At 36.8% G+C, this 14,937-nt stretch overlaps 1 protein-coding gene across 5 annotated transcripts in view; it reads left to right on the top strand.

The window, feature by feature from the left end:
* The window catches only part of ERBB4 (erb-b2 receptor tyrosine kinase 4), a 1,129,074-nt gene that overhangs the window by 1,057,992 nt on the left and 56,145 nt on the right, over window positions 1-14,937 (top strand). For all 5 annotated transcript variants that reach the window (XM_055089875.1, XM_024124587.3, XM_028481564.2 and 2 more), the window contains one exon: window positions 12,808-12,963. In XM_055089875.1, the coding sequence (XP_054945850.1) occupies window positions 12,808-12,963 (156 nt within the window). The remainder of the gene's footprint in view (window positions 1-12,807; window positions 12,964-14,937) is intronic.

Genomic DNA, 14,937 nt, shown 5'->3' with positions numbered 1-14,937 from the left:
TTCTATACCTAACACTCATCATTATATTCCACTCTCTAATTGTCAAAGATGAACAGGAATGGGCTGTGGATGATGTTTTAGAACATGGTTTGTGGGATGTATATTTCAACTTTCTTCATGTGAGGTATTAACTGCATAAATCTGTGAACTAGAAAGAAGTACAGATAAAGAGGGCAGCATTCAAATTCCATTTTGGCAGTGGGCATGAAAAACACCCTGAATTCCCTACCTTTGTAGAAAAACAGATACTTTTTAGCACAAAACCCCCAAGATTCCTGGAAGTAAAAATATTCACTAAGCAAGTTACAGCACATGCAAGTAAGCTGGAAAAGTTGCAGATATTTAACATCTAAAAAAAAAAAGAAAGAAAGCAAGGGACAATATAATAAAAATCATCATTAACGATACAAATTTACTTCCAATAATATTAAACATTTATTATCCTTTTTCTTCTTCTTTTACTTTTAATTGTTATGAAACTGTATGTATGTGAGTATATTTATTATTGTTTTGAGTTCCTTCTCAAGTATGGATAAATAGATGCAGAAGGAAGAAGAGGAAATCAATCAATTGACTACTATTTACTGACGGCCTAAAATGTGATGGAATTGGTAAATGTGAGGAGGGTCAAATTGATTTATGTCATCTCAGCAGGAGCACACCATCACAGCTCCAAGCAGTTCACAATCCATAAGGGTTTGCAGCAAAAGAATGAAAGGTGATCAGATTAAATCTTTAATTTTTAGGTTTTGAACAAGCCAGAACATAGCTTTCTACTTCCATTCCTCTCTTAATTGGTGCTTAATTATCTTAAAAATAGTTTTACAAACTAATCATGTCAGTAGGTGAGTGCTCAATTGGGAATCAGACGTATTTGAGGTTTTTTTCTACGTTTCACATGAAATTGATAACAGTGTGTAATATGCTGTGTAGTATTTCTAAAGCTTTAGCATTGAAGTTGTAGACTAACATAAATATAAGTGCATGTTCTTTCTGTGTTATAGAAGGACTTTGATTTAGCCATACATAGAAAGTTATTTTATCAAGATTGACGATCTCAGGGTTTAGTTTAAGATAAACAGACAGATTGAGGTCGATAGGGAAAATTGGACCTTGTGAGGTCATATCATTGAAGGACACAATCTACTTGGGACTGAGGGAAGGCTTTGTGGAGGAAATGACATCTAATTTGTGATCTAACAGAGTGTTAAGATTTAACCAAGTCTGTGTCTGAAGCATGGTAGGAAGAGTGTATCAGTGTGTGGTGAAGGGGTGTTACAGGTAAAGGGAACAGTGAGTGCAAAGACCAAAGAGCCAAGAGAATTTTCAGGTTGGCTTAGACCATAGAGTTCCAGGTGAGGAATTCCAAGAAAAGCAAGAGTGACATGCTGAGTCAAGTTACTTGAGGACTTTTTTCAGCTGTAAGAGAGAGAGAGATGGTTCAGGACATGCACATGACAGCTTGTGCGTATGTGTGCACGTGTTGAAGCGTAATGGAAGATGATGAAATGATGGAAGGTGCATGAGGTCAAAGAGAGGAGAGTTAAGCAAAGAGAGATGTAACTGTTTTCCATGCCTGCCTCTTGGACTAGGTCTAACTCTTTAAGGAGTATGCAGCTGAAGTTAGTGAAGAAGTTCTGAAGGGGACTTTGAGGCTAGGGTCTCAACAATATCTACTGGTAGAGCTGGGGGCAAAGTATGGTGCAGAGTTCAGAAGCAGGTAGAGCACTTCGCCAAGGCTCTGCACAAGACAGTGGTGCTCTGACATGGTGAGGAGGAGAGGATGGAAAGGCATCATTCACTCTTTTGAATTATCATAAGCTGCAACTTCTGAAGAACCAATAGATAGCAGCCTCAGCAAAGATAGCATTTCCACAGCGGCTCCAGCTTAAGGTTTAATGACGGCATATATCATTGAAGAGCCCTGAGAAAAAGAAGCAAGACGGTATTTATGAACATCTGAAGGCTCCCTTGGGAAACCCAGAAATATCTGGAAAAGGCTTCAAAGGGGCAAGTAGCAATAAGTGATCTGCCAGCAGGTTGGGCCAAGAAACAGTGAAATTTGTGTCATTACTGTGACACCATATGTATCCCCAAGCCTATGAAGACAGCAGAAACTCAGAATACAGCTTATCAGTTTAAATAGAGCTAAACCATCCTCATGTTATAGGTATGCGATGATATCTGCTCCTTCTATTGTAATGTTGGGATAGAAAATGAGCCAAGGTATAAAGCAGGTATTTCTTTTTTTTTAGTTTTAGTTTTTACTTTTATTTTTTTAACATCTTTATTAGAGTATAATTGCTTACAGTGGTGTGTTAGTTTCTGCTTTAGATGGACCAAGTCCATTGACATCCAAATAAGATAGAGGCAGAATTGGATTGAATGACACATATTTCATGTAGACACTAAATTGGCTCAAATCACATGAGAGCTTTTAGTGTTCTAGGAATTTTACATTTTTTTCCCATGGGAAAATACTTATTTAAAAATATTCAGTAGTTATCAATAAACTCAACTGCCAAGACTCATATCTGAATATACCACACAGGAAAATAGTTATTGAGATTCTTTAGTTTTGTATTATGGCAAAAGTTTTGCTTTGTAAAGAGAATACCTCATAAAAATTGATATAATTGTCCTAAGAAGGAAACTATGGCATACGTATTCCCACCCACTGAACTTTATGGTTTCCAGCCAGTAGCATGCAATTCTGTGAAACTAGAGAATATTAGGAATGATCTGTTTCTGTTCAGTTATAACTAAGGCCTCCATATAGTGTTTGAATGTATTTGCATAATATGTATGCTCAGAGAAATGCTCAGTTTCTATCTGTTGATCTAGAGGTAGCTGTATTAATAGGTTGCACACTTCATTTATTTTTAATTAATTTCTAAAGAGACACAGAGGATAACTACTACAACCCATAGACATATCCATTCCCATTGCAATCCACATCTTTATTGATCAGCTGCCTAAGGAGTAGAAGTAATCCATTTTAGGTGTACTTCTCTAAGAGAGTATGGACACTATACGATTCATTCCTCCCATTTGTAATCATATTGACAAGAGGTCAGTGAGGGGGAAAACAGTAGCATGTGCAGTATTCTCTTGATCTAGGCAGATGAGCTTTTTACCTGTAATTTATTTAGTAGGAAAGCAGTGGCTTCTCACATATACTTTTTTTAAAAAAACATCTTTATTGGAGTATAATTGCTTTACAATGGCGTGTTAGTTTCTGCTTTACAACAAAGTGAATCAGTTATACATATACATATGTTCCCATATCTCTTCCCTCTTGTGTCTCCCTCCCTCTCACCCTCGCTATCCCACCCCTTTAGGTGGTCACAAAGCACAGAGCTGATCTCCCTGTGCTATGCGGCTGCTTCCCACTAGCTATCTATTTTACATTTGGTAGTGTATATATGTCCATGCCACTCTCTCACTTTGTCCCAGCTTACCCTTCCCCCTCCCCATATCCTCAAGTCCATGCTCTAGTAGGTCTGTGTTTTATTCACATCCTACCCCTAGTCTCTTTGCTGGTGGGAATGTAAATTGATACAGCCACTATGGAGAACAGTATGGAGGTTCCTCACATATACTTTTTAACTTAGTCTTTTTGTTTATTAATTTTATTGTTTTCATTTTGTTGTTTCTTTAAGAGAAATTTTGAGTCTCAAGGAGGCTATTCTGCAAATTCTTCCAATGTAAATTTTCAAAAGCTTGTGAAAGGTGGTAAATAAAATTTCTGAAGAAATATTTGAAGAAATTGTAGGAAACAAGAAGAAAAAAATTCTGTTACCCTGCCAGCCTCAGGAATCTTTAAATAGAGTCCTCATTCACATTCCTTGTTTCTCTAATATTACCATCTGGGGTTTGGCCTAACTGTTGCAGGGTTTGTTTTCCTCCTTCCTATCATAAATATCACAGATTATACATTTGTTCGATTTACATTGCAAAGAAAAAGCTACTGTCTGGACAGCCTTTCAAACTTTTGGTCTTATTGTTTATTTAATCCAACCACAAACATGTACTGAGTGCCAGGTAAATGCCAGAAAATCTTCAAATTGTTGAAAGTACATAGTTGAATTCACAAATGTTGGTTTATAAAGTGCTTCCAGAGGTACTGTCCTAGGAAACCCAGAAAAACTAAAGTTTGTTTATAACTTTTCAATGAGTATTATGTACAAGAGTTTTCTCTTGGTTGAACTCTTAGAACATTTGTTGTCTATATAACAACAATTCACTTGTATATACTGTCTTTTTTTAGTTTTATATATGGTTTTATATAGTCTATTGATACCTACGGTCATATAGAGTAATGGTTAAGATTGTTGCCTTTGGAGTTAAGCTGCTTGCACTCAAATCTTCGTTCTTCTGGGCTTTGCCATGCACTAGCTATCACTCTTGGGCAAGTTATTTTACTTCTCTGTGTGTCAGCTTCCTCATCTTAAAATGGGAATAATAGTAGCAGAGATCTCATTGAGTTCTTGTAAATTCCTGTATATATAGCACTTAAAACAGTCCCCTGGCACCCAGTGTGTAAATAAATGTTAACTATTTCATAGATACAAACATATATAAGATAATATACACAGTTATGTTTTGTCTTTCCCATGTGATTTCAGTGTTCTCAATTAACAAGAAATCGCTCCATGTTGTATCTTCCACAGTGACTATTAATATTATTGTTTGTTTAGATTCTCCTACATTGAAATTAGTACTAAATAGCAGATAATTTAAGTTGTTAAGCCCATTTATAGCATTTTACAAATAGTATTAATGTTCAATTCAGTTTTGTTTGCAGTGTCAAAGAGATGGAGTTAAGTTTGGTACCCCTCAATAGGGGAATAGACAACTGACAGTGCATGCCTGTGTTATACATGTGTATATGTCTGTGAATTCATATATATAATTCAGTGCAGCTATGAGAACTGGATTACATATAGCAACATGTTTTAATCTAATAAAAAGCCTAATGAGTAAAACATGATCCTATTTAATACACAATACTATTTGTATATTAGAAATAACAGAAAGCACTTGTTAGAAAATATGGATAAAAAGAAATAAACATGGCTGATAGATTGAAAGGATATGTATTAAAAACATTATTGTTGGTATTTATGATGGATAAAGAACGGGGTTGATATAGAGGATAGAGGGAAACAATGATCATAGTGTGCATGAATTATAGAGTGTGGTTAGCTTAAAATTCTGAGTACTTGAGATCCTAAAAGAAAACAAGTCACACGCCTTGCCTTAGGTTGGCTCCTAGAAAACAATCTCTGAGAAAAGTTTGCACGTAGGAAGTTTTTCTTAAGTGTTCTCAAGAACAACACCTATCAGACAGTGAAAAAGCAGTATTAGGTAGAAGGAAAAGTTCAGCTATGATAAAATTGCAACAAAGGAATCATTCAATCCCATGCGGTGTCCCAGAACTAGAACAGCTCTTCATAGTTGTCAAGAGAGGTTTGGCCTTTGTAACTCAACATCAACAAATTACTGGATGTGGGCTGCCTCCGGTGAGAGGATGAACCCCTGGCAAAGCAGCTCCCCTTGTAGTTGGGTTGGTGGTGTCACTGCCCCAAAACGAAGGCAGCCAAGGTGAGAGCCCTCAGCAGTCAATACTCCCAGAAGCTGAGATTAGGAGAACTTGGGCCTGAAGAGGTTTCTGGGTGGCACACCATAGTATCTACTACATGCATGTATGGATACACACACACACACACACACACGTAAATATATTATTGGAACTAAATTTGAAAGCTGTATTTCAAATAGCAACCAATAATGTTTTCACTACACACTATTAAAATGATGGAAATTCAGTTGTCCTCAATATTGCAAAATCTTCTTAAGAACTGCAACCTGACCAAGTCTCTTGAAGATCATAGGTGCAATTGGAAAATGTGAGAATTAAACTGGAGTATTAATGCCAAGCCAGTCTGGGACAACCGTGTGAATCTGCTTTTCTTCCTGAGCAGCATAAGAGGAAGAACATTCAGGGACAAATAGAATGAGAAACAGAAGTCACCACACCCAACAGTGCTGAGTAATCAGTAGGTCTTTTAGTTGGCTGCCTTTTCTTTCTCTTATAGTGGTTGAATTGTATTTTTCGTCAGAAGGATGAATTGAGGGCTTCCCTGGTGGCGCAGTGGTTGCGCGTCCGCCTGCCGATGCAGGGGAACCGGGTTCGCGCCCCGGTCTGGGAGGATCCCACATGCCGCGGAGCGGCGGAGCCTGTGCTCCGCAACGGGAGAGACCACAACAAAGGGAGGCCCGCATACCACAAAAAAAAAAAAAAAAAAAAAAAAGAAGGATGAATTGAGATCATTTATTTAACGCATGGTATCTTAGAATATTGAATGTTCTAGGTGTTTTAGAAACATTAAGGCATTGAATCCTCAAGACAATCCTCAGGGTAGATACTATTTATTATCCCCATTTAACGAATAAAGAAAAGGAAACACAAATAAATTGACCAAGATCACACAGATAGTAAGTAGCCAGGATTTAAACATCAGATGTACTAAACTGACTTTTACTAAAACGTGTTCACTGTTCTCACTAAACATTTGAAGGGAGACATCTACTCTACCTCTTTCTTTACTGTTATCTGTGTCTATTATTGGCCACCACTTAATATTTTAGAAAGATATATTTTCCAGTTCCATCATGGAATAAAGATTTAAAGCTAGAGAACACCTCAGAGATCATTTAGGCCAATTTGTGACTTTTATAGAAGAGGCGAATTGAGTACCTGTGGTCGTAAACCTCGTGAGCAGCATGTCTGGGACATCTCTCTTGCAACACTAAGTTCTGTGTTCTTTCTACTGTGCCATGAACCAGCTTTGGCTGGTTGAAAAGACTTCTCAGTTGATTCAATTACAGAGCCCCCTTAGTTTCTCTCCATGCACTATTTGGATAAAGTCAGTCACTTCATCCAAAAAGGTCTTTTTCTTCCCTTGAACATGCTCATATCTTTAGCCCTAAGAGTAGAGAACATTAGAGTTAGATTTTTTTTTCCCCCCTCACGGGTAGAATTGTTTTCAGAAGGAAAGGTAGAAAAGAGGACCGATTTTCATCTGAAGGTAGTTTTCCTGAAGCTTCCTGTTATTCAGAAAGCTTCAGGTTATTAGAATGAAAACAGAAAAAAATGTACTCTTGCTAATTCCAGAGATTAATGCCTATGAGAACTGACTACAACTTGAAATTTTTAGCTCCACACACGTGTTTGATGAAAATGTCGCCTGGCCTATATATGGGAAGCAAATATTTATTGTCAGAAATAGTCTGGTCTCTCTTGACTTCCGTTAGCTTCCTGCAGCTGGGCAGAATGCATTTTAATGTTGGATTAAAGCATAATCATGATGCATTTTTGTTAGACAGCTGTGAGTCAATATCATCAGATTGAAAAGAAGGTCATTGCTAGGTGTTCATCGATACCAATATTTAAAAATTGTCAGTCACTGATTTTTTTTCCATAGAGCAGTTTATATGAGTCAATTCTAACCAGAGATTAAAACTTTAAATTCAATTGTAATAAAATTATCCTTGGATTTTGTATTAAAGTGCATTTCTGAAGGTGAAGAGTAAAATTTGACTTTCCCTAGCGAGTTTGTGTTTATTGATGCATATTGTAAGAGGTATGAGCAAAACAGAAAGTAAGTAAGCAGTCTTGAAAACTCATTAAGGCATTTAGAACAAGTATGAAATGGTAAAGTTCTGAGTGGTGGGGTGATAGTATATTCTGAGTAGTTTGAGTAAAATCAGAATTGCAGCACTTGGATCCAGAAGTAGACAAAATGCCCTGAAAACACCTCCACCCAGAATGCCCCTCAGTGCTGAGTGATAAAAGGCAGATTCTTTGTTACAGAAAATCTACTATTTTATTCACCCATGGAAAACATCCTGCAGCATTGAAGATTTTTTGACCTATCCTGTTTATGACCTTTATCTTCACTAAATTCCTGAATATGTGATATGTTTATGGAAAGCACCAAATCTTTTATTAGATTCTTAAATTTTTCCTTCTCCTTATATGACAGCACCCTCAGGTGCATCATTATTAAAATAATATTTCAAACAGTAATTATTCCGAAATTTGTAGCCACACATTAATAATGATGGGCAGGTTATGGGTATACGTATCACCATTTGCAAACATTTATTGAACACCCACTGTGATATATTAGTTGAGCTTCACAGATTTTCTGAATAGGCAATTCAAGTTAATGAGGGTAAGTGATTCTTATGCACTAGGACTGTTGATATATATCCGTGGAACAACATTGCATGTTCTATGCTTATTAGATGCCACTTACTCCTTAAGTGCTCTACATACTATTTAATCATCACAACAGCCTTTGTGATAAGTGCTATTATGGCTGTTTTAGAGAGCAAGAAGATGAGTGAGAGCGAGGTTTATTAACTTGCTAGAGTCACACAGCAAGAACATGGCAGAGCTGGGGTTCTAGCAAAGCAATCAACTCCAGAATCTATTCTCAAACCCACTCCACCATCCTGCATACCCTGTGGCCAAAGCAAGAACTGAGTTTCCAATTTACACAATTTAAACTCCTGCTAAATTATAAAAGATTCTGTAATTTAGCTGAGTTTTAAATATAAATACAAACATGTCAGTCACCTTCATTATGCCCTGAGTTCATAGAAACATTTGATAATATTTATTTTTTTTCTGCAAAAGTACTAGGATCTTTTGAAGCTATATGACTTCACTGTGTACATTAATTTCTATATACCCACACTACCTGGTGACCCATCAAGAGATGAGATAGGCTTAAATATGCAGACTTTAAGTCCCACGCCAAGGGACCAAACCCCAGTTCTACCACTCATTAAATAGATGACTTGGAGCAAGTAACTTGACCTCTCTTAGCCTTGGTTTTCTCATATTTAAAATGAGTTGAAAGTAGTATGCGTCTATAGGATTAAGTTAACCTACCAATGTAGACCTGTTTAGTTTAATGCCTGCCATATTCTAAGAATCAGTCAATGTTAGCTGAGGTTGTTGTCAGTGTTCCTATTCCCATCATGTACTTCACCTGAGCTGGCATGGCAAGGACATGGGAGTTGCTACAGGACAGAGTAAGAGGACCCTTTTCAACCAATACAGTATCCCTCTATCATCTTCAAACTTCATGGGACTTCATCCAGTTTATTTTTTATTTATTTATTTATTTATTTAGTGGTACGCGTGCCTCTCACTGTTGTGGCCTCTCCCGTTGTGGAGCACAGGCTCCGGACGCGCAGGCTCAGCGGCCATGGCTCACGGGCCCAGCCGCTTCGCGGCATGTGGGATCTTCCCGGACCGGGGCACGAACCCGTGTCCCCTGCATCGGCAGGCGGACTCTCAACCACTGCGCCACCAGGGAAGCCCATCATCCAGTTTATTTTTGTCACTGCTGTTCCTAATAACTGTCTTTCTCCTTAATCTCATCACACTCTGATTTAAGGAGTGATTTTATTTTGAAGGAATTTACCAGAGAATGTGATTCTAATGAGATCTTCTGGTAAGAAAATCCTATTTCAATGACTGTGATGTGGAGAAACGTATTGTGAGCAATACATAGAATTCAACACTCTAATTCAGGGTGTGAGAGTAGGACTAAGATGGCAGTCATAATTAATGATTTGAAAGTGTGCATTTGTACGATGATGTTTCATAGTTACAAAGCAACCATACAAATGTATTTTGATGGTTTGGTAAGGAGGTGGATGCTTCTGTTTTTATTTCTTTTGATCATGGTCAGGTGGCTAGGGGAAACCATAGAGATTATCATCTGGTTTCCTGAATTTATTTCTCATTATTTTGAAGAAAATACTTTTTTACGGACAAATAGTATTGAGGTTCAGGATAGTCGATCACCTCCTGAGGCTTTGTGTATAGACTGTCAAAGATCTTTTGGAGTTTGAGGCTTTGCTTATACTATAGAATGTGACTTTAGAGTCTTAAGTTCCTTGGTGAATATTAGTTCCCTACTGGTAGAGTATATATTTCTTAAATATATTTACATTAGGATAATATCTAGTTAAGGGAATCATTATCCAAATGATTATCTAAATTACATTATCTAAATTACAAAAGTCAGAAGCATAGACTTATTCTCAGTTTACTCTCTTCTTCATTGTTCAGTCATTTACCAAGGATGGTTATTTTATTTTATAAATGTACCTTGAAATTGTTCTCTCCCTAGTTCCTTCTGGCCTAGTTTAGTTGAAGATTCCAACATTCATGCATGTAGGAGCTGGATGATTATCATAACTAATAAAGCAGAACTCCTGAAAAGTGATAGTAAGTGGTAGGACCCTGGCAAACTGGGGACCAGATGCCCTTAATGGAGTATAGCCAGTAACCAGCTAAAGAGGATGTTTGAAACTTTCTCAGTGTGGGAACAAAAAAAAGTGAAAAATGGATACGACTCATGGATGGTCAATTTACAACCTTTATTTCACTCTCATCACTTTTCTTCTGTAATGTGGCAGACTCCTGACTTTAGCTATTTTTGTGTGCAATCCATCCTCTCTACTGGCACCAGGTGATGTTTTCAAGGCTGCAATGATAATTGTGTCACTCTCCTTTTTAAAAGAAACTCCCACATCACCACATTGAATGCTGCATAAAATGTGACGTTCAAATAAATTCTCTATCATGACATATAAGGGGCCCCTCTTGGATCTAGCCTCTTCTTACCTTTTCAAGCTCACCACTCACCATATAGATAATGCTTCAGAAATACAGAATTATATACCTTTGTCCAAGTACACTGTGGTATTGATGACCCTGTGCTTGTTCTCTCTAACTGCAATTTTTCCCTCATCTTGTCCAACTGGTGGACATCCATCCTTCAAACCATACTTAGGCCTCAGTACCTCTCTGAAGCCTCCTCTCTCATGCATACTTGCTAAGCTATACTACAGATGGTCCTCAAAATACAGCTCTCCTTAAGTGCCTTACATGCATCACTGATCCATTCAAGTTTATACTCCATATGTGCCCACTTTACTAATGAGCTTCTGTCCTCCTTTAATGCACAGACCTTCTCTGACTCTCTTTTGTCTTTCTGATGTCTAGCACAGTGATTGGCATACAGTATGTGTTCTGTAAGTATGTGTGGATCTGAATATTAACTTGTTGCTGATACTCTTTACATATTCTGTTATGAAGATGGTAAGAAAGAGAATGATGACTGTTTTTTATGGACACTTCCTACAGGGACAAAATTATTGAACATACTTTATCTCAAGGCAATAAGTCTATTTTTTTTATCTTTTAAAGCATGCAAGGGCTATTTGTTTTCACTTTATTCTAAAAATTTCCAGTTGGGCGTAATCAAAGAGAAAGCACTGTTTAGGAAAGAGGGAAAGAACCCCGTAAATCCCAGTTGTGGGTTGATATCAGAAAACACTAATACATATGATGTCACCCAACTGCTGACTGATTGCACCATATCAGGCAGTATCTCCACTGGTTGTGTTTAATGGGCATTTATATAGTGCTTGGCTCATGATGCTATTTGAAGCAATATTCTCTTTCCACTACACCTAGGAGACGGTTCATAATTTTTTGACCTCTGTGATTTATGTCTCTGTTTACCACAGCTTTTGTTTTGATATCAGAAACCATTAATCCTTCAAAGTCCTGCAGTTGTAATGTTAACTGCCAGCATCATTGATTTGCAATTGGCATGAGAGCATACTTCAACCATTTTATAACACTTCTGACTTGTTTTTACCACTGAAATCCTCAAATATAGAATTTTCCCTAACTCTTCAACAAAAAATATGTTCACTCAAACAAAGGATGTTCATTCTAATCTGGGCCTCTGAGTTCATTTCCTTGGTTTTACCTCAACCTTTTAGTTAAGGCTAGTGGTTCATGACTCTTGGTTTCTCTATTGATGAAATACAATTAATAATTATTGTTTCTATGGATTATTTTTTATTTGTATATATTTTAATATATGTTATGTATACATATAACACATATGTATACATGTGTATATGTACATATATGTGTAGATGTGTGTGTGTATGTTGAGGGAAGAGTCATTTATATCTCTTGTTGGTGATCAGCAATATTTTTTAATTACAGAATATGTTTTATAAAGAAAACATATTAAAGGCTAACTCAAGGGTCATTATAAATCATGTAATTTTACTTGTGGATTCTCACAATGACTATTAATGTCATCAAAGCTATTTTTTAAATTATAGGCTTTTAATGCCCCTAGGGCAAACTTCATTTTTTTGCATAATTAATAAGAATAATATGATTCTTCAGACTTGATAGAACCTATAAAGGTGAACTTGCCTCCATTAAACCTTCACATGAAATACTTTTGAAAAGTATGGAGAGCTGCATTTGTTTGGAGTGGGTGTATGGGGGGAGATGACATGGAACAGAAGTTATTGAGGAGGAAACAATTAAGAATATGTGGGTCAGTCCAAGTACATGTTAGCTCATCTACTAAGACACGTGCATACCTCGCTAAAGAAAGTGTTTGCAAAAGAATATAAAGTATCTGGGAAAAAATGATCAAACATTTAGCTCATATGCAGGTAATTCACTCTGCTTTACAGAGCTTTAGTGGGAAAAAGGCCAAAAGCTATTTGTGGTTTGCTGTTTGAATTCCACATTTTCCATAATTTAAAAAATATTCTCCGATTTTGCCATTACTTAGAGAAATCAAGCACTTGCAACTGAATGCTAGGAAACACCTTTTTTGACAATACAAAAGCATAGGCATTAACTGACTCTCTGGGGAATTTGGTGTTTTTCAGGGAATGATGTACCTGGAAGAAAGACGGCTTGTTCATCGGGATTTGGCAGCCCGTAATGTCTTAGTGAAATCTCCAAACCATGTAAAAATAACGGATTTTGGACTAGCCAGGCTCTTGGAAGGTGATGAAAAAGAGTATAATGCTGATGGAGGAAAGGTGGGTGTCTTTTTGAGAGCACTATTACTTGAAAATATAGTATAATACCCTTTAATCTCCTTATATGTTATAGGAAGAAATCAATAAACCTGAGGTTTAAGAGATTATAAAATCCCAATTCACCATTTGCCTTCTCTCCCACCCAGGGTTAAAAAAAATATATATATATATATATTTATATACACATACATACATACATATATATACACATATATATGTACATATGGAAACATACACACACATATATATACAATATATAATATATAGGATGTATTACCTACTTCCAATTCTCAAAAGTAGCTAAAATAAGACAATGTGTGTCTGGACCCAAGTTATCTTTATGTCAGTTCCACTGTTAGAGAGTTGGTGGCTCCCTAGGAACTCTAGAGATTACACTTTAATCCAGGACCATAGAAATTGTTTCATTAATCCTAATAACTTAAGACTATTACAGAGATCAGAGAGATACAACTTCTTTCTCATAGACTAGAGAGAAGTTTCAATGCGACCAAGAACCATAACTATTGGAAAATTGGTCATCCTATTTAATGTCCAATCCTCCTGTACCAGAAGAAACAGATTCCTCTTATCTGGCTCTATTTTTTTTTTTTTTTTAGTTTTCATTGTAGCATATGACTTACCAATTTCTTTATTTATTTTAACATCTTTATTGGAGTATAATTGCTTTACAATGGTGTGTTAGTTTCTGCTGTATAACAAAGTGAATCAGCTATACGTATACATATATCCCCATATCTCCTCCCTCTTGCGTCTCGCTCCCACCCTCCCAATCCCACCCCTCTAGGTGGTCACAAAGCACTGAGCTGTATCACTTCATCCCAGTTTGCCCTTCCCCCCTCCCCTGTGTCCTCAAATCCACTCTCTACATATGCGTCTTTATTCCTGTCATGCCCCTAGGTTCTTCAGAACCAATTTTTTTTTGTTTTTAGATTCCAAATATGTGTCAGCAAACAGTATTTGTTTTTCTTTTTCTGACTTACTTCACTCTGTATGACAGTCACTAGGTCCATCCACCTCATGACAAATAACTCAATTTCGTTTCTTTTTATGGCTGAGTAATATTCCATTGTATATATGTGCCACATCTTCTTTAGCCATTCATCTGTCTATGGACACTTAGGTTGCTTCCATGTCCTGGCTATTGTAAATAGAGCTGCAATGAACATTGGGGTACATGACTCTTTCAATTATGGTTTTCTCAGGGTATATGCCCAGTACTGGGATTCCTGGGTTGTACGGTAGTTCTATTTTTAGTTTTTTAAGGAACCTCACTAGTGTTCTCTATAGTGGCTGTATCAATTTATATTCCTACCAACAGTGCAAGAGGGTTCCCTTTACTCCACACCCTCTCCAGCATTTCTTGTTTGCAGATTTTTTGATGATGGCCATTCTGACCAGTGTGAGGTGACACCTTATTGTAGTTTTGATTGGCATTTCTCTAATGATTAGTGATATTGAGCATCCTTTCATGTATTTGTTGGCAATCTGTATATCTTCTTTGGAGAAATGTCTATTTAGGTCTTCTGCCCATGTTTTGATTGGGTTTTTTGTTATTGAGCTGCATAAGCTGCTTGTATATTTTGGAGATTAATCCTTTGTCAGTTGCTTCATTTGCAAATATTTTCTCCCATTCTGAGGGTTGTTTCTTCATCTTGGTTATAGTTTCCTTTGCTGTGAAAGAGCTTTTAAGTTTCATTAGGTCCCATTTGTTTATTTTTTTTTAAATTTCCGCTTCTCTAGGAGGTGGGTCAAAAGAATCTTGCTGTGATTTCTGTCATAGAGTGTTCTGCCTATATTTTCCTCTAAGAGTTTGATAGTGTCTGGCCTTACATTTAGGTCTTTAATCCATTTTGAGTTTATTTTTGTGTATGGTGGTAGGGAGTATTCTAATTTCATTCTTTTTCATGTAGCTGTCCAGCACCACTTATTGAAGAGGCTGTCTTTTCTCCATTG

Source organism: Physeter macrocephalus, chromosome 2 (genome assembly GCF_002837175.3).
Source record: "Physeter macrocephalus isolate SW-GA chromosome 2, ASM283717v5, whole genome shotgun sequence".
NCBI classification, from domain to species: Eukaryota; Metazoa; Chordata; class Mammalia; order Artiodactyla; family Physeteridae; genus Physeter; species Physeter macrocephalus.
This window is presented reverse-complemented; position numbering and strand designations above follow the sequence as displayed.